This window comes from Mus caroli, unplaced genomic scaffold (assembly GCF_978045245.1).
Source record: "Mus caroli unplaced genomic scaffold, Mus_caroli_1 scaffold_8, whole genome shotgun sequence".
In the NCBI taxonomy this organism is placed as follows: Eukaryota; Metazoa; Chordata; class Mammalia; order Rodentia; family Muridae; genus Mus; species Mus caroli.
Genome location: NW_028227263.1, coordinates 64,136,382 through 64,161,850, shown reverse-complemented (window position 1 = coordinate 64,161,850; position 25,469 = coordinate 64,136,382). Strand labels below are relative to the sequence as shown.

At 41.9% G+C, this 25,469-nt stretch overlaps 1 protein-coding gene across 2 annotated transcripts in view; it reads left to right on the top strand.

Annotated features, from left to right (window-relative positions):
- The window catches only part of Adamtsl3 (ADAMTS like 3), a 282,049-nt gene that overhangs the window by 243,315 nt on the left and 13,265 nt on the right, over positions 1-25,469 (top strand). For both annotated transcript variants that reach the window (XM_021167800.3, XM_029480045.2), the window contains exons 24-28: positions 13,306-13,488; positions 16,047-16,163; positions 20,180-20,363; positions 21,736-21,940; positions 24,508-24,605. In XM_021167800.3, the coding sequence (XP_021023459.1) occupies positions 13,306-13,488; positions 16,047-16,163; positions 20,180-20,363; positions 21,736-21,940; positions 24,508-24,605 (787 nt within the window). The remainder of the gene's footprint in view (positions 1-13,305; positions 13,489-16,046; positions 16,164-20,179; positions 20,364-21,735; positions 21,941-24,507; positions 24,606-25,469) is intronic.

Here is a 25,469-nt window from a genome sequence, read left to right as displayed (position 1 = left end):
AGGTCTGTGAGTCCAGCCCTCCTCTTTTGTGAGCCAGGCTTATTAGCTTTATGAAAGTCATGTCTCCAACATTCAATGCATTTATTTAAAATAGTTATATCTTTTTTATGCATTCTTTTTATTGATATGTAGTGGCCTTCTTAATGTCTTCTAATCTGGGTTTGGATTCTATTCACCAGGGAACAGGCTACTGATTCCAGCCTCTCTGGGGTTCTCATTCACTTCATAAGTTGACTTTCATGAGTGAGCTGTTTCTTAGAGGGAACAGATAATTGGGGCCGGTAAAATAAATTTATAATCCTAGCTGGTCCATATAAAAGACACAATCCAGGGATTCTATGTACAGTCTCTAAGCCTAGATTGGGTAGGTTTGGAGTTATTCTGACTTACTCTCCTGCTATAAAGTCCCCTGTTAATTGCTGTTTCTCCTGGTCACTCACTCATGTCTTCTCTCATGGCTGCCTCCTCCACCTCTTCCTCCTTTCTTCCCCTCCCTTCCTCTACCTGAAACCCCCTCACTTGATCCTCAAGTGCCTCCTTTCTCCTCCACTTCCCAATCACAGGCTCTAGACTTCTATAACCACTTAAACTGGGGTGCAAGGTCCACTTAGCATCACTTGCTGTATGTGAGGATCTGCTCTCTGGGGAAAACAACAACTTCAGAATTTAGCATCAGAACACAAGCCGCATCAGACCAACCCTTTACAGGGGCGAGAGCTGTTGTTGTTGTTGTTTTAAGAATTATTTTTCTTGGGTTGGTGAGATGGCTCAGTGGGTAAGAGCACTGACTGTTCTTCCAAAGGTCCTAAGTTCAAATCCTAGCAACCACATGGTGGCTCACAGCTACTGGTAATGAGATCTGACTCCCGATGCATCTGAAGACAGCTACACAATGTACTTATGTATAATAATAAATAAATTTTAAAAATAATTATTTTTCTTTTCATTTTGCTATGTGAATATGTATGTGTACATGTGGTTGAGTGCTATGTGTGTGCAGGTCCCCACAAAGACCAGAAGAGGGTGTCTAGTCCTCTGGAGCTAGAATTATAGGCACTTCTGAGATAACCTTTGTAAGATACTGAGAACCAAGTTTGGGTTCTCTGAAAGAGCAGCTAGTGCTCTAAACTACAGAGCTATCTCTCCAGCTACAAGGGTCAAGTATTGTTGTCTGTTTGGTTTTTTGCTGTGGTCTTGTTTTAAATGTAATCAGTTAGTCTCTTTCTCTTTACTGGTGGGTGTTGTAGCTTTTACAAGTAAGGTTATGATTGAGAGATGGTTAGTAATTCTTACAGCTTTTCTTGGCTTTTCTGGTTTGTTACTATTTGTTATCTTCTTTCTCCATGTTAGTCTGAGGCACTTATAATGGCTTACTGAGTTACACATGAGAGGTTCCCATCTTCTTCTTTGCTCATCTTTTCCTGGAATACATTCATTCCTGTATGCTTGAGACAGTCTTTTGTTTTTTTAATTTTTAATTTATTTTTTTAATTAGGTGTTTTCTTCATTTACATTTCCAATGCTATCCCAAAAGTCCCCCATGCCCTTCCCCCCCTCCCATACCCCCCCACTCCCACTTCTTGGCCCTGGCGTTCCCCCTTACTGAGGCATATAAAGTTTGCAAGACCAATGGGCCTCTCTTGCCAATGATGGCCAACTAGGCCATCTTCTGATACATATGCAGCTAGAGACACGAGCTCTGGCGGGGGGGGGGGGGTACTGGTTAGTTCATATTGTTGTTCCACCTATAGGGTTGCAGACCCCTTTAGCTCCTTGGGTACTTTCTCTAGCTCCTCCATTGAGGGCCCATGATCCATTTAATAGCTGACTGTGAGCCTCCACTTCTGTGTTTGCTAGGCCCCGGCATAACCTCACAAGAGACAGGTCCTATCAGGGTCCTATCAGCAAAATCTTGCTGGTGCATGCAATGGTGTCAGCATTTGGAGGCTGATTATGGGATGGATCCCTGGGTATGGCAGTCTCTAGATAGTCCATCCTTTCATCTCAGCTCCAAACTTTGTTTCTGTAACCCCTTCCATGGGTGTTTTGTTCCCAATTCTAAGAAGGGGCAAAGTGTCCACATTTTGGTCTTCGTTCTTCTTGAGTTTCATGTGTTTTGCAGATTGTATCTTGTATCTTGGGTATTCTAAGTATCTGGGCTAATATCCACTTATCAGTGAGTACATATCATGTGAGTTCTTTTGTGATTGGGTTACCTCACTCAGGATGATGCCCTCCAGGTCCATCCATTTGCCTAGGAATTTCATAAATTCATTCTTTTTAATAGCTGAGTAGTACTCCATTGTGTAAATGTACCACATTTTCTGTATCTACTCCTCTGTTGAGGGGCATCTGGGTTCTTTCCAGCTTCTGGCTATTATAAATAAGGCTGCTATGAACATAGTGGATCATGTGTCCTTCTTACCGGTTGGAATATTTTCTGGATATATACCCAGGAGAGGTATTGCAGGATCCTCCGGTAGTACTATGTCCAATTTTCTGAGGAACCGCCAGACTGATTTCCAGAGTGGTTGTACAAGCTTGCAATCCCACCAACAATGGAGGAGTGTTCCTCTTTCTCCACATCCTCGCCAGCATCTGCTGTCACCTGAGTTTTTGATCTTAGCCATTCTGACTGGTGTGAGGTGGAATCTCAGGGTTGTTTTGATTTGCATTTCCCTGATGATTAAGGATGCTGAATATTTTTTCAGGTGCTTCCCAGCCATTCGGTATTACTCAGGTGAGAATTCTTTGTTTAGCTCTGAACCCCATTTTTAATGGGGTTATTTGATTTTCTGGAGTCCACCTTCTTGAGTTCTTTTTATATATTGGATATTAGTCCCTTATCTGATTTAGGCTAGGTAAAGATCCTTTCCCAATCTGTTGGCCTTTTTGTCTTATTGACAGTGTCTTTTGCCTTACAGAAGCTTTGCAATTTTATGAGGTCCCATTTGTCGATTCTCGATCTTACAGCACAAGCCATTGCTGTTCTATTCAGGAATTTTTCCCCTGTGCCCATATCTTCGAGGCTTTTCCCCACTTTCTCCTCTATAAGTTTCACTGAGATGATCGTTTTTTAATCCCATTCTGTGTACTAACCCTTTAACTGTCTACTTCAGGACTGGCTTGGAAGTCATGAGCCACTTGCCTTGAAGTGCTTTTCTTTCTCCACCAGTTTTCAATGTATCTTTGCTGGATAAAGCAACAATCTTTGTTGACAGTTGTTTGCTTTTAGGACTTGAACCATACAGTTCCATGCTGTCCTGGCTTTTATTAAGAGGTCTAATGCTATTCCGATGTGTTCTCTTTGTATATAAGTTGGTATCCCCCACCCACCCTAATATCTACAGGGACACAGACACAGATATGCATACAACACAAGCTTGCATGCATGCATGAGCATGCAAATACACACATACACACACGGGAGGGGGGATAAAGAGCTTTGTGGTTTTGATATCTTATGATGTATTCTTGAGAAATGCTTTTCTGCATCTGTTAAAATGTCTATTTCTTTCTCTAGGAATTTTTGCTATGATTTCACTGAGCAGAATTTCTATGCCTTCAGTCATTGTCATTGCCCCAACTTGTGCTTCTATACTAATTTGGTCTTTGCCTTAGTTAGAGATTCTATTGCTGAGATTAAACACCATAACCAAAAGCAACTTGGAAAAGAAAGACTTTGTTCTTCTACTTCACATCACTGTTCACCATCAAAGGAAATCAGGGCAGGAACTCGAACATGGCAGGAACCTGAATGTACAAATTGATAGAGAGACTGTGGAGAAGCTGTTTATGGGCTTGCTCTCCACGGTTTGCTTAGCCTGCTTTCTTTATAGTACCCAGTGCCACCAGTCCAGGGATGCCACTGCCCACAACGGACTGGGCTCTTTTGAACAATCACTAATTATGAAAATGTCTTAGAGAATCACCTCCAGCCTGTCTTAAAGAGGCAAACTCTTAATTAAGCTTCTTTCTTTTCTGATGGCATTAGCTTGTGTCAGGTTGATGTAAAACCAGCCAGGACAGTCTCTTGATCTCATTGCAGAGCTCAGGCACAGTGGTCCGTGCTGCTCATTTTTGAAAATTGATATTTGAACCTTGATCTTGTTCTTGTTCCCTGGTACTTTGTTTTGTTTACTTTTTTGATGAGCTTTTCATTTCCAGTTCTTATATGACTTTTTAAAAATATTAATTTCCAGTCTGAGTTTTCCTTCCATCTTGTGGATTTGCCTGTCCATTTTTCTGACATCGTCCTTTCTGTTGTTTTTTCTGCAGACTCTAGACTGATTTCATTTGCTTCTTCAGATATCCTCTATTATTACTGACCATTTTCATTAGTAAACTTCTGAAATCTTCTTCCAGCACTTTGCCCATTTCAGTAATTTAGAATGCATTCATTGAGTAGTTTGATTATTTTAAAGGCATGCGGCTTTAGTTTTTTCATTATTTTTGTGCTTTGTCTCATTATTTGCATATCTATTGATCTGACTGTCTCTTCTGGATTTAGTTGGAAATCTTACTGACCAGCCTCCCCTTATGGGCTCAGTCTTCAGTACCATTGCTCCATTAATGTCTATATGGGTAGTTGCTGTATGAGTGCCTTAGTTAGGGTTTTATTGCTGTGAACAGACACCATGACCAAGGCAACTCTTATAAGGACAACATTTAATTGGGGCTGGCTTACAAGTTTAGAAGTTCAGTCCCTTATCATCAAGGTGGGAGCATGGAAGCATCCAGGAAGATATGATGCAGGAGGAGCTGAGAGTTCTACATCTTCATCTGAAGGCTACTAGAAGACTGGCTTTCAGGAAGCTAGGATGAGGGTCTTAAAGTCCATACCCACAGTGTATAGACTTCTTCCTACTAGAAGTCCACACCTCCTAATAGTGCCACTCCCTGGACCAAGCATATACAAACCATCACAGTGAGTATAGATTAAGTAAAACAATCTCTTAATTTTGGAAAAAATTTTTGCTTGTTTAACATTATATATAACAATAAAAGAAACATCTTTTTGCACAGAACTTTCTACATTTTGATGGTATTTTCTTATAAAACACAAGCAAACCACAACAAAACTCAGCCTAATAGGTCATGAGAAAGTCAATGGTTTTGTAGCTTTTTGGGTGTTAGAATGTGTACAATGTTTAACACATCACTTCTAAAATGCACGTCTGGAAAGTATAAGCTTATCGGTGGTGTGGGGTTAAGCCCTATACTTCTGTTATTACCTTTGCTACCTATTTTTTAAAAAGGGTAGAGAAACAGTACATAGAGGTTACATATGTACTAGTTAACCATCCATCCAGTGTGTGCAAGAAATTGGTAGGAAATGTGGGCCTCATTAGGACTGAATTTCCATGCTTGGTGTCCCGGGTGGTGAGTGAGGATAGGGTGGGCCCTTCATGGATGGGATCATAGTCAGTTCAGAAGATTCATATTATAAAATATAAAGGTATTTCTTCATTTCAGTCTTTTCTGCCAAGGTTAAAATATTTTGGCATATGCTGAGGAATTTTGTTGTTAGCTTGCCAAATTATTAGCTTTCTTTTCTGGGTTGAATAATGCCTCTTTCAGAAAAGGACCTTGAGAAAATATTTGTGGTGATGCAGGATTATATGGATAAATTCCTAAGATGGTCTCATCACCCCATTGACTCCCATTGTTCCCATTGCCTACTGGATTATATTATACATGATGATTCTGAGATGTCTCTAAGTTACAGATCACTCTGATCAAAGAAAGAGTTGGGGGCAGGGGAGAAAGGAAAGGAAGGAAAGGGAAGGGGGGAAAACCATCTTTACCAAAATAAATTTACCTCCACATTTTTATATGTGATTTTCAGAAGATTTAAAAACAAAATTTGGGGGCTGGAGAGATGGCTCAATGGTTAAGAGCACTGACTGCTCTTCTGAAGGCCCTAAGTTCAAATCCCAGCAACCACATGGTGGCTCACAACCATCTGTAATGAGATCTGACACCCTCTTCTGTGGTGTCAGAAGACAGCTACAGTGTACTTATATAATAAATAAATAAATAAATAAATAAATAAATCTTTAAAAACAAAATTTGAGGACTATTCCTATTTTATGAACAGGACACATTGGTTCAAGATAAATTAAGGATAATTGCTTTTTCATCACTTATAAATTTGAAATATATACTGTTATTGTATTTTAGTTATCAATTTAGAAAGCCATTTAAAATCCTCAAAATATCTAAAAGTATAGATGCAGGTAAAGTTTGTTTAAAATGACACTTCCACTCAAAAATCTTCCTCCCACTGATTTTTTGTTGTTTGTGGTTTTGGTGTTTTGTTTTGTTTTGTTTTGGGATATTGACCAGAATCCCCCTGTAGATCATAACATATATCCTCTGGATAAATATTCTTTTTTAAGGCAGCTTCTAAAAACTGGATAATAGTTTGTCTACCTACAGGCCAGTGTTAGGTGAATAAATTACCAAAATGCTTTTCATGTGGCTGAGCCTTCGAATACTCACTGTTTTCTGTGTAGGATTCTTCTCCCCATGCTTGACACTCAGAGTCAGTGGACTATGCAGTGTGTGCAGTAGCACATGTTCAATGTCATGTGTGCGCGCTACAGGGTGCTCAGCAAGAGCTCACTTCATTGAGTCTTGTTGGCACAAGCCCTGGACTTTGCATGTAATTCTTCAAAGAACTACTGGAGGGATCTAACCTTGAGACAATACATGGAAGAGTTGCCATGAACACATTGTAGCCTGTAGATGAGACCCTGGAGAATAGTATCTAGCAGCTCATAGACTATGCCAGCGATGCTGGCAGTTGGGAAGAACTGACCAGTCCTTGAAGCAGAAGCTGAGTGTCCCGAGATGTCAGGGTTGACCATTCCATGCAGAGAACTTGGTGGCATATTCCTCCATGACACAAGAAAGCTTTTAGAAAACTTTGGGTAGACTTTTACTTACAGAGTTGGGAGATGGATGCTATGGCCCAAATGATTTCCAAAGCCTCACCAGTCTGTTGGCATCATTTCTAGAAAAGGAATGCTCATCAATAGATGTTCAAGAGAGTTCCACAAATGGTGAGAGCCAGAGCTTTGTATTTGGAGTTCTGAGTGTTATCTCAGACTGATAACCAGTTCTGAGTGTTATCTCCATGATAACCAGGCCTTTCATTTCCTGAAAGGACAAACAAGCACGCAATTAGCTCTAAAGGATATTCCTCAAACTTCTGCTGCCGATTGGTCCTGCAATTGAAAACTTCCTCTTTGTAGTCACTTTAATGTCTTGTCTCAGATGCCAATGCTGTGTGTTCTTGTTTATCATTGCGTTCGCTGGTGACAGCTCCCTTGGTTGTTGGCTACGCTGTATTCCGTAAATCTCTTACCTTATATATTGACAGTGTCATTTCTTCATGAGTCCCTAGGGCAGACAATATTAGCTTAGGTCTTCATTTGTTCCAGAGGAGGGGGTAGAAAGACTCACAGAATATTGTGAAATCACTGGAAGAAACAACAGACAGCAGAAACGCTCAGCGATGCTATGTGTTTACGTAAAGGGCTGGCATTGTAGGACGGTCTGCATAAGCCAAGGATTTTATAGTGTGGAGTAGCTCATGGCCTTTCAAGGATGGAGGAAATTTGTTTTTTAAACACGGACTACTTTAAAGATACCCATGAGGTGCAGATTCTGAGCAGTACATGTTTCACAGCCTCTAAAGGGCTGAACTTTTCCCACAACATTCACCTTCCAAAAGCGATTTCAGAGTTGTGGAAACAGACTGCCAAATATTTCAGAGCTGGGAGTCTTGTGGAAACGCCTGTCTTGGAGGTTAGACAAGTAAGTTTAAGTCAGTTCTGACATGTCAGAGCTATCTACACAGAGTAGACATCTGTAGTTTGGAAAGCCTGCAAAGTGTGGTAGTGTGAGGAATCCTGCCTGCTTCCTCTGGTTTCTCCAGTCCTTTGAAAACATCAGCAAATATCATGATGTGTTTAGGTGCTAAGTCCCTGCATTGTCTTCTTAGCAATTGGGCTTTTGTCTTTGCACATCTAAAGCCTTGCTGCATAGAGCATCGCTGTGCAGTGTTCCTAGCAGCTGTAGACTTCTACTGACTGCAGACTCAGCATCACGCAGCATCCTGTGCTTAGCCTACAGAGGCTTCAGCCCAAGGGTGTTTGTCTCTGAGCTATGCAGTTCCAGAGTTTGGACATTGCAGAACCTTTGAGATCCACTTTCTGACTGGACTGGGCCTCTTTGGTTTTGGCTACTGAATTAAACTGTCCAGACTCTTCTGCTCCCACCAATCACAGGCAGAGCAGGACACGGGGGCTGCTTTCCACTACCAAGGTAGTTGTCAGCACCAACAGCTTGAAAATGGAAGTTGAAGATCTGCAGATGAGGCAGAATGTCTCACCCCCTGGCTATCTCTGTTCCTGGCTCTCCTCTGCTCTAATCATTTGGATTGCAGTAACGATTTGAAATTCTCTCTCTGGTATATTTCTCTTCCTTATAAAGACGGTGCTCAGGCCTTCCTAGGCACTCTGAAGGGAAAGGCTTTGTCCTCCTTAGAGAGCCAGAGCTATTAATATTGGGTCCCTAAGAACTTCTCTGACTTCTCACTTGTTCCTTTGCTTTAACAAGCTTCCTGTGGGTCGGACACCTGAGGTGAGTGAATCTGGCTGGTTTTTTCCAGGGACTTTGTGCTAATTCAGAGGCTGTTGGCTGGAACCACATCAGATTGCTGAAGGAAAAAGAACTGTTTGGAAGGAATCCTGGCTTACTTTCTTGAACGTCAGTCTTCAGCATCCCAAGTTCATTTCAATCCAGTGCTGGGAAGAGTGCTGTTAATATGTATTCCTTGGAAAAGGTTCTTAACTACTCAAGGATTTGTAATCTATCATACTCATTAGGAATTATGTGTTAGGTTTAAGGGTATGAGGCTGGGGGAGATACAGATATTTACTTGACAATGCCTGCTACTGAAATTATTTTACTCAGCATTACTCAATAAACACTGACAAGGAAATTAGATCTGAAATGTAAATATTGGGTGATATAAAATTAGAACCCTTTCAAATTATTTGTTTGCCTTAAAGAAATAAGATGTATTCTTCCTAGTCCCCATTTCTTTTTAAAGACTTATTTTCATTTATGTGTATGTGTCTGTGCATAGCTGTATATGTGTACATATGTACAGAGGTCCTCAGAGGCCAGAAGAGGGCAGCAGACTCATAAATCTAGAGTTATGGGCAGTTGTGAGCTGCTAGACATGAGTGCTGGGAATTGAACTCAGGTTCTCTGGAAAAGCAGCAAAGGCTTTTACCCACTGAGCTATGTCTCTAGACCCACACTGTTGCTTTTAAAAATAAATCTGAAAACCTACCACAATTAAGTCATCTAGCAGGATGATGCAAACAAGATAAATAAGCTTCATAACTTCCTTCAGGTGAGAGCAATCAAGAAATATATATATATATATATATATATATATATATATATATATATATATAGTGTGTGTGTGTGTACCTATTTGTACATATGGTCTTATTTGCTATCACAACCAAACTCTCCAGCGACTCTAAGCTGCTTAGGAGAGAATTTATTAAGAAATGCAGGAGAAGGCAGGGAGGTGGTGGCACACACCTTTAATTCCAGCACTTGGGAGGCAGAGGTAGGCAGATTTCTGAGTTCAAGGCCAGCCTGGTCTACAAAGTGAGTTCCAGGACAGCTATGGCTATACAGAGAAACCCTGTCTCAAAAAAAAGAAAGAAAGAAAGAAAGAAAGAAAGAAAGAAAGAAAGAAAGAAAGAAAAGAGAAGAGAAGAGAAGAGAAGAGAAGAGAAGAGAAAAGAAAAGAAAAGAAAAGAAAAGAAAAGAAAAGAAAAGAAAAGAGAAAAGAAAAGAACAGCAAAGCAAAGCAGGAGAGCTACCTAGTTAAGAGATGCTCTGAATCTAATTATGTGGCTCTGAATCTCACTTTCTGTATTTAATAGCTATGACCCTAGGAAAGTTAGACTATTCTACATCTATATGTATAGGAAAAGCTAAAAAAATATATGCACATGTCATGAGCACCCTCTGGCTGTTTAGGATAAGCCTACTTTCCCCAACACAACACAATGTAACATTTATTGATGTATTCATTTTGAATTGCTACTGTAACAGATTTCTATAAACTAGTGAGCCGAGGATAGCACTAATTTATTATTGTGCAGTTCTGTAGATCAGTCAGTGGAGTGTGGCTGAACTGACTGCACTACCTAGAAGGGAAAAGGTCAGATGAAGGTGTTGTTGAGGGCTAATTACTTTCTGGAGACTCCCTCCTTTTTGGCAGAAATTAGCTCCTACTCATTGCCAGACTCAAGGGCTCGCTTGCTTATTACTGTCGGCTGGAAGTAACTCCCAGATCTTAGAGACCAGCCACCTGCATTCCTTGGCTCTTGGATCCCTTCATTTCAAAATCATCAGTGGAGGACCATGTCCCACATACATGTTTGAGCTCCCTGAATGCTTCTTCAGTCTCATCTGCCCTATGCTACCATGTTTTACATCACATACCACTCCTGTTCTACTTTTCTGATGTTCAGGGCTCATAGGATTGAATTGGCCCATCCAGATATAAGCATCTCATTTTCAAGTCCTCTAACTTGTAAACTTAGTCATATCTGTAAGACCCCTTCACACCAGAACTTACATAACATTTATTTGATTGTGCAGTCAGAGATTGAGAATATTGAGGTAACAGTTTTAAATTTCCCCAGTCACATTTAGATCATTCAAAGCCACAGGATTAGAGATAAAATTCCTGAGAGCAACCAACTCAGACTCAGTCTTGGGTTTCAGAGCCCTCGACCATTACATCTAAAAATGATAACATTCTTGCTTTTATTTCATATTCCACTCACACTTAAGGCTGTGGAATCCAGTGTGGTGTCCAAAGTTAACAAAGCCATCAACTGAATGAGAGCAGCACCCTCCTCCCCACCCAAGGAGCAGCTCTTTAAAAAAATATTCTTCACTCACATAATACATCCTGACCATAGTTTCCCCTCCCTCTACTCTTTCCAACCCCCACTCCCTCACACACCTCCCCCCAGATGCACTCTCCCTCAATTTCCCTTCAGAAAAGAGCAGGCCTCCAAGAGACAACACCAAACATGACAAATCACGATACAGTCAGATGAGATGACAGCCCTCACTTTGAAGATAGACAAGGCAACTCAACAGGAGGGAAAGAGTCTCAGATGCTGGCAAAAAGACACAGACACAGCCGCTCACACTGTTAGGAATCCCACAGAAACATTAAGCGAACAGCCATAACATCCATGCAGGAAACCCAGTGCAGACCCTTGCAGACGCTTGCAGACCCTTGCAGACCCTTGCAGACCCTTGCAGACCCTTGCAGACCCTTGCAGACCCTTGCAGACCCTTGCAGACCCTTGCAGACCCTTGCAGACCCTTGCAGACCCTGTGCTCGCCACTCCAGTCTGTGAGCCCATGCATGTCCTGCTCAGTTCATTTGGTGGGTTATGTTCTACCGGTGTCCTGCATGCCCTCTTGTCCCTGCAATCTTTCCACCACCTCGTCCGTTGGATTCCCCTATCTCTGAGGGGAGAGACCTCATGGAGAACTCCAACATAGACTTTCTCTCCGCCTAATGTGTGGTGACAACTGAACAAGGCACCAATGCCTCTCAGAGGACAACAGAACAAGGCACCAATCTATGAGTATAACAGAATATCATTAGAAATCACTTCCTTGTGTTTTTTGTTTGGTTTGGTTTGGTTTGGCCAGTTGTGTTTGGTTCTCTGGACTATCCTGGGTGTTCCAGTAGTATAGGGGATGGGCTACCTCTCATGGTGTGGATCTCAAGTTAAACTAAGAGTTGCTTGGCCATTTCCACAAGTTCTGTGCCACCATTACCCCAGCACATCTTGTCAGCAGGACAAACTGTAGGTCAAAGAGCTTGTGGCTGAGTTGGTGACCAGGTTTCTCTTTCAGTAGCCTGCAGAGGACCTTCCCACATCAGAGAGAATAAAACTTAGAGATGAAAGCCCCATGTAGACATTCCAGCTTGACCTCTCTGGTTCTTTCTTCAGATGTTGTCCCTGGCCATGGGGCCCTGATGTCAGTTAGGGAGAACAGCTCTCTGTGGCAAGGACATGGAGTGGCTTGTTTTTTTTCTTCCTTAGCACTATTTAAAAGTTAAAACAAGTTCCTTTAACACCCTGAACATGTGCTGCTGTGTATATGTGTGTGCATGTGTGTGGTAAGCACTTGTCTATGGATATCTGTGGAAGCCCTAAGAGACTTGAATGGCAATATTTGTATAGTGGACAGAACAGCTAATCCTGAATTCCAAGGCTTAGCAGAGTCCTTAGCTATAAGATGGAGCATGCAATGACCACCTTCTAGGAAGGAAGAGTGCCTATAAGAATTTGAAAATGTCACTAGGCTCGTGGGCTGTGCCTTCTGCCTGCTGCAAGGTACTCTGCACATGTCATGGTAATAGTAATGAAATGACTTTTTTTCAGAGAGTCATTGCATGCTCTCCATCCCTGAGCACTTTAGGAGGAGAGGCTACCCCTCTAACCAGCTAGTAGTTCATTCCCAGGTACTACCTGAGGCACCCTTCACTCTTAAGTATCAAGTGAAATTGTTCTGAGGTTGAATCACTAAACAGAATGCTAAGACTCATCAAGATGTAGATGAAGAAAATTTTTCAGCTCTTGCATCCTCCTCTGTATCCAGGCTCCTGTGATATTCCCTAAATCCTCTGCCGCACTGACCCAGGCTCAAACTTAGCAGTTCCTCTTGTTCTCTAAAATTACACTTTTTAATAAAGCTCATTAATGAAAAAAATCTATTTCTCCAAGGAAAATATAAAAGAATGAACACACACTCACATACACATATGCACATATATGCATATGTGTATGTATATATGTATAATGTTTTCCTAAGTCTTCTTGGAACTACAACTGGTAGGAATTCTTAGCTTCATCAACTCCTTTTTAACCATTTTCTCATTGATTTGCCCAACTTCGAAGTCGCCTCTATTCCCAGACTAAAGTAATCCTACTGGCTCCTATCCCCTAATGTAATACATGAACAGATGTGGTGCCCCATGGACCAAAGCCTTTGCTGTGCCACAATTCCTCATACACATGCCATAAAAACAGAACCAGCCATTTCCTATTAGCTATGATGTGCTCACTTCCTGACATGTGCTCCAAACACTAAATGGTATTTGTCTCATAGTTCTGTGGCCCTGTTCTTAAAGGAATTGCCTTTGTCATCTTTGTTTTTGTTCCAAAGGTGTCCCTCAGCCTAATGTAACTTGGTTGAAGAGAGGAGGATCTCTGAGTGACAATGTTTCCTTGCTTTTCAATGGATCCCTGTTGTTGCAGAGTGCTTCCCTCGAAAATGAAGGAACCTACCTTTGCACAGCCACCAATGCTCTTGGGAAAGCAGTGGCAACCTCTGGCCTCCGCTTGCTGGGTAAGTGCCCATCCTAATTGTTCCCAATGGCTCCTGCAATGTGTAGAAAGCTAGGCCCAGAGTTGCTGACCCTGGAGTCAAAAGTGTGGATGGCACAGGCATTTCAGAGTTCTTACCCCAGTCATCATTACCTAAAGTCACTTCTAACACATACCATACTGGTTCTTTCTTCAGAAATTGGTGACTCCAAAGCTATTCTTCTGCCTAAAGGACATGCAATTTTCTGCCCAGAATTAGGACTTTTCATATGCTGCCTCTATGTCTTAGCTCTCAACTATGATGGTGTACTATACTGAGGTCTGTTTTAGTCAAGATGACTTCTGGTCCTGTGAAACACACATACACGCACACACACTGGAACATACATGCAGACTCTATCATCTATCTATCTATCTATCTATCTATCTATCTATCTATCTATCATATCTCTTTCTTTCTCTCTCTCTCTCTTTCTTTCTCTCCTTTTCTTCCTTTCTTTCTTTCTTTCTTTCTTTCTTTCTTTCTTTCCTTCCTTCCTTCCTTCCTTCCTTCCTTCCTTCCTTCCTTCCTTCCTTCCTTCCTCTCTCTCTCTCTCTCTCTCTCTCTCTCTCTCTCTCTCTCTCTCTCTCTCTCTCTCTCTCTCTTTCCCTCCCTCCCTCTTTCTTTCTTTCTTTCTTTCTTTCTTTCTTTCTTTCTTTCTTTCTTTCTTTCTTTCTTCCTCTCCTCTTTGGGGCCTCCAGACATATTTCTCTCTCTGCAAGAAACATCCTTCACTGCTTTTCTTACAAACACCAACCACCTTAATCCAGAAAGCCCCTGGAAGGCTTACCTACTACTTGAATACTTTGCCAAATTTTAAAAAAAAAAGGAAAGAAAAAGAGAAACTCTATGATCTCTATTTAAGACCTGTCAGATCCTGACGCATATTGCTTTCCAACAGTTCCTTCCTTTGCATCTAGTTCCTTAACCAAAATTATAGGCCCCTCAGAGGTAGGAAGCATCTGATATTTCCATTGCTTTGCTGAGGAAACAACACAGTATGGAGCATGGCAGTCAACCAAGTATAGAATAACTTTATAATGTTATGATGGGGAAGGCTATGCCAGAGTTTCTCAATGCTTCAACCCCAGTGGCAAACACAGGATGTTAGACTGCTTTCTTTTTCCTCCTGGGTGTGATATTTGGAGTCCATCCATTCTTTTCAACAAAATGAGCTGTAAGATTCAACCAGTGACACCCCTGTTTCCTCTAGAGCTTGGAATCAGTTGAGAATAGACCACAGAAGTCAATGATGGACATTGGGGATCATTTATCATCTCTCGTTCTCCAGCACCTAACCCAGGTGTGAGTGTTACATATGTTGGTTACTGAATGCAGTTGGACTACAAAAGGGTCCAGCATGAGATTTAAGAGTCATTGACAGAGCTTTCCCCATGGCCTTCCCTGTTAGCAATTAGAAGGCCTAGACACACAAAGAAATGCAGGTGCCTCAGCTGGTAGTCAGAATGGCTGTCATGCAACACTGGCACTTATTTATTGTTTGGGATTTGGAGACAGTATGTTGCTAGGTAGCCAAGGCTGGCTCCAAACTCTTCATCTTACTGCCTCAGAACAATAGCAGTGGGCCATCCTTCTCTACTTAGAGTGAATATTTGCCTCTGTTAACTCCCCTGGCATTTAGAATAACGCAGAGTAGAACATGGTTATTAGTATTTTAATTTAGGAAACTGGAAAGTCACAGAGGAATTAAAGTCAAAATGTATAGCATCCTTTGTCAGTTCTGTTCCTGGTGTCCTCCTGGTCTTGCAGGGTGGATGGGAATCAGGGCAACTTTTATCTTCTCAAAGAACCTCTGCAGGCACCTGAAGGCTTCAAAGTTGATAACTCTGGCAGCTCATCAAAGTGTTCCAGTACTGGAATGAATTCTTCATGTTCTCTTCAAAGGCCTTCAGCTAATTTTTCTTTCCTGCTTATACTGAGGCCTAAATTTGTACAGTCAGCTCAGTTCTGCCCAGGACCTTCTTCTTTTCAAGAATCCCACTGAGCCAAGCAGCTCCCAATGCTAGCCACTTATCTGAGGGATCAGTTACTAGCTTCTCTCCACTATCCATCAACCCTGAAACTCAAACTTTACAACCTTCCTAAAATGCTGTTCTCATCACCAGATGAGTCCCTCTGTGGACTGTGACTCACTCTCCTATTCCAGAGTTCCTGGAGGAGGGAGGGGCTCAGTCTTACCAACCTGCTTCTTCCAGTTCCTTTTCTAATAGTGATGGATGTATGGTTTTTTCTTTCTTGTAAGGAAAGCCGACCTTATAAGCATGCAGCAACGCCACATTCTAGCAAAATACATAACTCCAAATATAAATACCCTTAACACCTCACTGCGCCCCCCCCCCCCACACACACACACACAGCACCTACTCCCCAGACCTGTGTAAGGGCACCCATAAACACACATAACTCTATTACTACGAAAGGTTCATTTCCTCTTCATAGCTGTCTTCAAGAACACTGAAACTGGAGTGAGAATTTGATGGCTTTTGATTGGTAAGATGCGCTACACGTTGTTTCCTCAGAACGAAGAGAACCAGGCAGTAAGGCTGCATTCCCTAAGGTACAGAAAACTCGAGTTCTCCAGGCACCCAGAAGCAGAATAAACAGCAACAACTCAACAGGAAAGTCCCTGCCTCAAGGTCTGGAGTTTGGGCTTTTTGCATATTTTCTTTCTGAGCCATGTATTTGTCTGTGAACAACCTCTATGCTTTTCTTATGGAAGCTATACCTGGGCACTTACGTTTCTTACTTGGCCCTCGGTCTTTGGTAGTTCAACCTATTCCTTTCACAGTGGGACAGGTTTTTATTTGAGGCCGCTCAGGGAGCTCGTATCCCTAATACGCATGAGTATTTGTGATGACAGAGATATTGATTTTCCAGTTTCAAGACTGTCATCACCTAAGTAAATATCAACAGGAGGAGGGTTTTCAAGAGTTATGGGATCAAATCTTTCAGTCTTCTGTTCGCACACAAATTTCCCATACCTACCTACCTGCTATGCATTAGTACATGATCAAAATAGCGTCACCGGGTGTTCCAAGCTTGTAAACAAACCTCTTCAGAAGACCAAGGGGAGTAAGGTAGAGATAAGAAAATCAGGAAGGATAATTAGGAAAACGGATGATGATTTCAGCTCCTAGTCAAGTAGGTTGGGATGGCTGAGAACAAACCAAGAATACTGTCAGGCCACATATTTTTATTATATAGAACAATGAGATCTATGCCATTCGGGAATTTGAAATTTTGAGGATTTTCTCACCGAGGTACAATATGTCATATAAAATATCCCACATGTAGGGCATCTAGAAGGTGTAGTTTCTAAGAGCCTTACTTCCTGAGATACAAGGGAGAGGCTTGGAAGGGGAAATGATGTTAGGCCATCCATGAACACTGCCTCACATATTCCTGATACCACTACTTAAGATACTCATGTATTTCTTCTCTTTTAAATATAATGCTACCATTATTACACAGTCAAATATTTATTTGTTGGACATTCGGTGATATGTGATGAGTGTTTGTCCTCCTAGTTCTGGGGGTCTACAGATGACTTAGTCTTTGAGAAGCTTACAGTCTAAGAGGACAGCACTCATGAACAAGTCTGAGGCAGTGTAATGAGTATCATTAGAAAAACATGTCCAAAGTGCAAGGGTGCTGCTGAAGAAGAGCCCAACCTGTTTCTGGAAATGTCACTTGGGTTTTTGTGTCTGCCATGACACTTGTTCTGGGAAAAGAAAGAACGACACTCCAGTAAGAGAAACTGGAATGAGAGTAGACATTTCAATGTTGAATTGACATGGGCAAGAAGATCGAAAGAACCCCTGCAACTAATAAAAGAGTAGATATTCATGAGGCCAGTGCTGCTGTAAGGATAAGCCTTGCTGTAGACAACTCATGGCTTATTGGGAGTATTTTACATCATTTTGGCACCTTGTACCCAAACTACCTATGCAGAAGTGTATATAAACACTTAAATGTGCACACTGCAGAGTATGGCAGCCCTTCAGTGAATAATTGGGCTAGCATGTTATAGAGAATTATGTGTTAGGCTAACCATTGTCACTTCAATGATTATGTGTGCCATACTCTGTCCTCATGTTGAACAGGACAGTATATAAGGAGTTGACATTCTGGTAGGAAAGATGAAGAGGAAATAAGTAAACAAATAAATGTGTGTATTTCTTTGTAGTTAGTCACTAAGAGTGAAATGATCACAGCAATTGGGGTGTATAATATTTGGCGGTGACTAAGTTTGGAGACAGTAGTCACAACAGGCCTTCTGGGGAGGCCTAGACCTAACAGGTGAGATGGAGCCCTCAAATGCAACAGGGTGATGAAGGGGTGTCCCCAGATACGATACTCACCATGAATAGACTGACAAGAGACCAAAGGGAGGACACCAACAAAGCCCAATTTGGTGAACCAAAGAGTTAACTTACAGGACTGTGGGGAGGGCTACATGCAGGAGTGGAGATGCCTCAAAGGCAGCTATGACACTGGAAACCCACACCAGCATGGTGGCAGTCATGACAGCTGGAACCTTGAAGCTCACTGCAGGACTTTTGGGCAGCCCACCAGGTCTGAGTGTCTCACAGACTGGTGTGAGTCTCCTCAGCAGACCTTAATGTTTACATAGCCTTGGGGAAGGAGGTGTCTTATGCATCTGGTTGTTTTCAGAGACTTAAGTTCCTTTAGAAGTTTCTGGGTCTCGCTGAGCCTTGGAGGAAATTGCTACACAAGGAGGAAACAATGGGAAGATGCAGATCAAAACCAGGAGATTCAAGTTCAGGCCTACTAGAATAGCCAAAGACAGGGACTAAATTCCAGCAAGCAATATTTCAGTTAAAGCCACCATGTGGTAGTAAGCTGAGACCACATTCAAAAACTGTTTGGCAAATTGTTGTTAAACATAGACCTATCCCTGGCCCAGAAATTCTACTCACCTCACAGGTTATTCATTCAAACACAATGAAACATGCTCTCTCTCTCTCTCTCTCTCTCTCTCTCTCTCTCTCTCTCTCTCTCTCTCTCTCTCTTTCTCTCTCTCTCACACACACACACACACACACACACACACATACACACACAGTTTGTACATGGATGTTCAGTCTTATCCACAATAGCTATTGACAGCAGAATGAAAGACTGCGGTAGTACTCAAACACTGTGCATGATTCAATAGTAAAAGAAAATATAATATTGATATTCCCCAAAACATGAGTTAATCCTGAAAATAATGCACTAAGCAAAAGAAGACACATGCACAAGCCCAGAAGGAAGTGAAGCTAATGTATGCTGAGAGTTAGAAAACCTGCAGATGCCTGGGAGGAGAAAGCGGCTGACTAGACACTGAAGCTTTAACGGTGTTAAAAATAGTCTGCATCTTACTGTGGATCATAGCTCAAGGAGTTCAGACAGTTGTGAAGCTCATAAAACTGAGATCTGAGCATTGTACACAAATTATACTTTATTAAAAGCCCAGCATTTCAAAAGAAAAGCACATGCATGCTGCCTTGCACTGAGACATGGAGTCAAACATGTGTGGGTTCCAGTTTCGCTGACACAAAAAAACATGAGGTAACTTAGTTTCATTCAACCTCTCTGACTCTGTAAATAAAAATAAAATTAACAGCTTCATAACAGAACATGGAAGAGTCAAAAAAAAAAAAAACCTGATTTTTCAAGTGTCTAAGTCATCACCCATCCATCCACTCTGGAGAGCTTCAGTCAATGGCCATCTTGAAGAAACTGTTTTAAGTAAACTTGAATTCTGAAATGACAACTAGAGACACAATTTATGGCTCTGCTCTGCAAATGATGCCATTTGCAAGTTAAGGTAAAAACTCAAAACTCAGAATGGAAAACAATAAGTTAAACCATTCCATCCTGCGAGAGCTCCTGTGGACACAGCTGGTAGCTATCAATTATTCATGATTATTGCAGGGAAATTTGGCGAGCTTTGTGGCCATGCACAAACCTGTCATCATGGTGTCCTACCTCATCTTTTACCAAGTGTCGGCAGGGAAGGGTAACACAAACGCTGTGATTCCTGGGGTTGCCTGGCTTCTGCTTGTCTAAAGGAGGCCTCCACTCTTACCTTTCCAGATGTCTCCAGAGTGAATTATTTATGCAGTTTTAGGATGGATGTGATGTTTGGGTTAAGAATTAATGGAAAAGTAAGGGTTGGGATTCAAATGCATCTCACCTTACTGCTTAATCCCTGGTCCCTGGTCCTCCTGCTAAATCATCTTCCATTTCTCTGCCTGACCTGTTTTTGGAAAATGGAGCGCACTAGGGCATCCCCTTGAGAGGCCTTCCCCCATGTCCTGCTGGCTCTGCTTAGAGGATGCTGGAGAAAGGCTGGCTGCTCAGTACCTCCTCCCTCTCTCTTGGGTTTTTCTGGTAGATCTAGAGGACCTACAATAGCGGTTTCCCAGGCGATCCCATTCTGGCCTCCATTTCTGGTCAGTGAGTACCATAGTACTCAAAAGACAGGGAGCTTCACACTATGCAATGACTTTCTCTGCTCATGCTATGAGAATGCAGGCAGATAGCTAACCACAGAACAACTCCCAGTGGCCTTCAGCCCTGTTGCCTCCAGATCATCATCCTTTCTATTTCGGCATGCTGGTGACATTTCCTTTCCTTTCTGCAGAACATTTTTGGGAACCTGGTAACTGGACACACTGTTCAGCCACTTGTGGTCCCTTGGGGGTCCGGCTTCAGAGGCCCCGGTGTGTGATGACCAGTGGGCAGGAAGTGAGTGAAACCCTGTGTGGTCTTCCCAGGAAGCCGCTGGCTGGGTTTCAGTCCTGTAACATCCGGGATTGCCCAGCAAGGTATGTATGTGTAGTCACTTTCTTAACAGTACACTAGTTTTTGCTGGTTTTGAAAAGTACAATAGGGTCTGGCAAAATGGCTCAGTGGTTAAGAGCACCAGCTTTTCTTCCAGAGGACCCAGGTTTGATTTCCAGAACCCACGTGGCAGCTCACAAGCATCTGAAAGTCCACCCTCAGGGAATCTGATACCCTCTTCCAGCCTCTGCATGCATCATGCACTCACATGGTAAACAGACATACATGCAAGCAAAACACCCAGACACATCAAATAATATAAAAACTTAAAATTTTTTTAAAAATTTTTAAAAAAAATAGTAATTTGGACTGTTTAACAGTTCAGTAGCTGTACTTAGAGAAAGTGTCAATGTAAGGAAATGACCCAGCAGCACATAGCCCAGTAGAAAACTGACCAAGTCTCTCTCTCTCTCTTCTCTCTCTCTCTCTCTCTCTCTCTCTCTCTCTCTCTCTCTCTCTCTCTCTCACACACACACACACACACACACACACACACACACACACACACACACAAATGAACAGAGATATTTTTGTATTTTTTAGTTCAGATCTGTGAGGCAGGCGTGATACTTCAGCCCTAATTTTCTGATTTAAACAAAATAAATGGAGAGTTGGGGGCTGGAGATCGGGCTCAGCAATGAAGAGACTTGTTGCTCTTGCAGAGAACCTCATCTCAGTGTCCAGTACCTCCATCCATGACCTCACACCCTGTAACTCCAGCTCCAGGAGATCCAACATGCTCTTATGGCAAGCACACATATGCAAAGACCCTAGGTTCAGTCCCCAACAGTGCAACACACACACACACACACACACACACACACACACTGATAAAACAGGAGAATCTTCCTGTTACATGGTTCCATTTCCTATACCAAAGTCCACACAGCAGGTGGCTGCCCATGTCTCAGAAGAGTGTGAGGAGCAGAGTCACTGTGCCAGGCTCTGTCACAGCTGCTTTGTGGCTTGTTCTGAAGGCCTGTTGGTGCTGCAGGACCACTAGATGCCATATCTTTTAGTAACTACTGTCATTTCTAAATGGAACATGTCACACTAAGAGTCACCCTTCAGAAAGCCTAAGTCTTATGACAGAGTCCACAAGGAACCTAACCTTTTGGGGTTCACAGTGATAACTCTCCACTAAATATTGTAGGTGGCACACTCATCATTATATTGGTTCTTTCTACCTAGTGACACTGCTGTCCCTGGGGAGAGGAGAGGACGATGACTGGGAGTCGCCTATGCTGCCCTGTCCTTGGGAGACATGTGACTCCCTGACACCACCATAGTGTTAGGATCAACACATCAGCCTTTTTGTGACAGTCTTGACTAAGGTCCTGCAGTTTTTGTTCCTAGGTGGTTTACAAGTGTGTGGTCAGAGTGCTCGGTGTCTTGTGGTGAAGGATTTCACAGTCGGCAAGTGACATGCAAGCAGACAAAAGCCAATGGGACTGTACAGGCGGTGTCCCCAAGGGCATGTGCTCCTAAAGACAGGCCTCTAGGGAGAAAACCATGTTCCATTCGTCCATGTGTTCAACAGGCCATCGACCCAGGAAACCAGGTAACCTTATGGTTGGCTGTGTTATCTATAATCAGCAATTTGTTGCTAATGAACTTTAAATTTAAAATTGTTTTAGAATGCTTAACAAAGTATTTGTTCAGTATTCAAATGAGAGATATAATATGCTTATATCACATGGATGAGTTTGATGGGCTGTATCATATAAGGTAATCCAGGCACAGAAGACAAAGACTTATATGTGAATCTAATCAACTTCATGAGCAGTGAGTAGACCTTTTAAGTAGCTGAGTGACTAGGGGATAGGAGGTGATTTTAAAGAGTACAAAGTTTTAGAAGATAAATATGTTCTGATGAGCCACAATGCTAATAAATATTTATACCTAACAGTGCTGTATCGTATACCTTAAAAACCTGGTAATGGGCCACAGTTTTTCCCTTTTATTGAAAATAGATTTTTTTCCTCATATAATATATCCTAATTACAGTTTCCTCTCCCTGTATTCTTTCAAGTTCCTTGCCACCTCCCCTTCCATCCGGATCCAACTCATTTCTGTCTCTCATTAGGAATTAAAATGCTTCTAGGGTATAGTACTGTAATGCATAAAATATAATAAGATAAAACAAAAACTAACATATTGTAATAGGATGAAACAAACAAACAGAAGGAACAGAGCCCAAGTAAAGACACAAGAAATAGATACAGTTTCAGAAACTTGTTCACACACTCAGAAATCCCATTAAAACAAACAAAACAAAAAACAGGAAGCCATAATATATACAACAAAGGACTTTCCTCACTTAAGTTGTTTCCTGTCAGTGGTTGGTGTCACCAGTAACCACAGGAAACAATCCCCTTTAACAAATGCTGCAGGGTAACTGTGAACTCACAAAAAGACATGAAGCCATACTCTCTGCTTACAGGGAATACCAACATCACAAAAGTCATCAAGGGCATTTAAGAGTCAATGCTATAAAATGTAGGGGGGGAAATGTAGGGGGGAAGACATGATTCTTCACACTGTAGGAAATGACATTTATATACAACACCAACTACATAGGCAAAACAAGAATGAATAACTTGAATCATATCAAAACTAAACCATCTATGCTACAATGGGTTACCACCAAGACACTGACAGATACATAGGGTAGGAAAAACAATTAAATGACACATCTCTAGAAAGGAACTTATATCTAAAATACATCTTAAAAGCCACCACTCAATAGTTAAAACACACACACACACACACAATCTAATTAAAGCATGAATGAGGGGTTTAAATAGACATCTCTTGACAAAGGCAATAGATGGCCAAGGAGGACATCAAAAGATGCTCATCAACTTAAGCCATAATGATGTGCCATTTTACAGTAGTTTTTGCAGAACTAGCCTAAAAACAGATAGTTTAACAAGAAAATGCATAAGTAGATCCTGTAGGACTGTAGGTGGGGCGCAGTGGTGCAGCCCCATTGCAAAACAACCCACAGGTTCCTGGGGAGTTGAACATGACTGAGGAGGACCCAGCAGCTTCCTTGCTAGGTGTGTATCCAAGAGCAGTGAAAACACCACACGAACATTTACCGATGAATGTGATGACCTAACTACTCATGATAACCAAACAGCGGAAACAGCACAGGCAACAGTAACACCACCGCCAACATGATGAAGCAAGTGCAGAAGTACCTGAGCTCTGGCCTGTTAGTACAACAAATACCATGAAAAGGAATGTGGGACTGGCACATTCTACACCGTGGACAGACCTTGAGAGTCTTGGGACAAATAATGGAAGAGAACTCCACCATTGTGTCTAGTGTAGGTAAATCAGTCAAACAAAAGGCAGCTTTGTGGCTGCCCAGGACTGGGAATGGAGGGGTGACTGCAGAGGGCTGTTGGGTTTCTGTGATAGATGATGATAATGTTCCAAACTTGGCTGTGGTGTGGCAAACCTGAAAGCCATTACAATGTGTGTTTTAAATGATTAATAATTACATGGCCAGTGAATTAAAGCCCAATGAACTACAGCTATGAGTTTAAAAGATTGTTTGAAATGGGTTAAGTAAGGTAAAAGAAGTAGGCAAAATCAGAATTCACTTAGAACGTACTCCACACACTTCTGCCCTGGCTGGGGAGCTCCTTGTACAGTAATAACAATGTAAAAGACTTTTCCATGCATAATATGATTATGAGGAAAGTGAATAGGCATTATGGCTATGCAAAACTTCAAGGGCTGCAAATCAGACTTGAATCGCTTCTCCTGTAGCTGAACGGGCCTTAGCACAGGTGCCTCCATCTTTGCTCAGAGCAGAAAAAACCAAACTTGGCCTTCACTTCTTGGTTTAAATATATCTGTTTCCATACTTAAGCCTAATAATTCAGAATTGATCCCACCCTTCTCCCTTCTTCCCGAGCTTCAGGGGATAAAGAATTGGGGAGAAGCGTGGGTCTGTCTACAGAGCTATGATCCACCTCTTCTAACTCACCATGGGACAGCTGGTCCCTGGAGCTTGTCCTTGGCTGGTCCACCTCAGCTCAGGTCTCAGTACACACAGTGAGCCTGAGCACTCAGGGCACTTGAGACACTGTTCTGTGCTTCCTTCTGTTCTAGTGTCCTGGACGTTGCATGAGCCATGCCACGAGGATGCAGCACCACCACCCTGCTTGTGCCCACAACAGCTCCAGCTCTGACTGTGAGGACAGAAGGAGGTACTGACCCCACCCCAGCGCAGCATGCACCTCCCCTGGGACCTCCAGGGGACAAAACTGCCTGAAATGGAATTATTCTTTGTTTCTGTCATAATTGAAAATTCCTATTCAATTATGATTTATTTAGTGCCATCCTCGATAGTATACATTATACTGAAATATGGCCAATAAATACTCTAAAGGGGGAAAACGTTGCACCCAAAATAGATTTTAAAACATATATATTTATTTATATATGTATATACTTATATATAAATATATATTATGAATATATTATGTAGGATATACTTATAATTTATATAAATATATAGTATATTATAAATATATTGTATAATATATATTTATAACTTATATAAATAAGAGTGATTTATTCCTATTAGAAGCTGTGTTGATTTGGATATTAGCATAATGATATAGCAGAGAATAAAAATAAACATTTTAGTTTTCAAAGGGGATGTTTGTTTTTTCTTTTGCATGAAAATCTGAATGGACAGGTGGTAGATTTGAGCTTGACTCAGGAGAGTATCTGGATGGCCAGCCTCCCTCTGCTAGCTGGCTCTGCTACCTTAGGTAATAACATCTCAGCCATCAGCAAGTGTGAGGGAACTTGCAAGTTATTCAACACAAGGAAACTTTCATTCCATCATTCTTTATTGTGTGACCTTCGAACACCTGAGTGTCTCAGTCTGCAAGTGGAATATTATCATCCATGTAAACTTCAACTTGAATTACAATTAGCGAGCCTCGTGTTGGTCCCTGAGCCTTCCTGGTCATAAAGGACACCCTGTATCTGATTCTTTCTTAATGCCCCCCACACAGCATCCTGCTGAAGGAAGTGGAATGACCTTGACTGTTGGCTTGGTT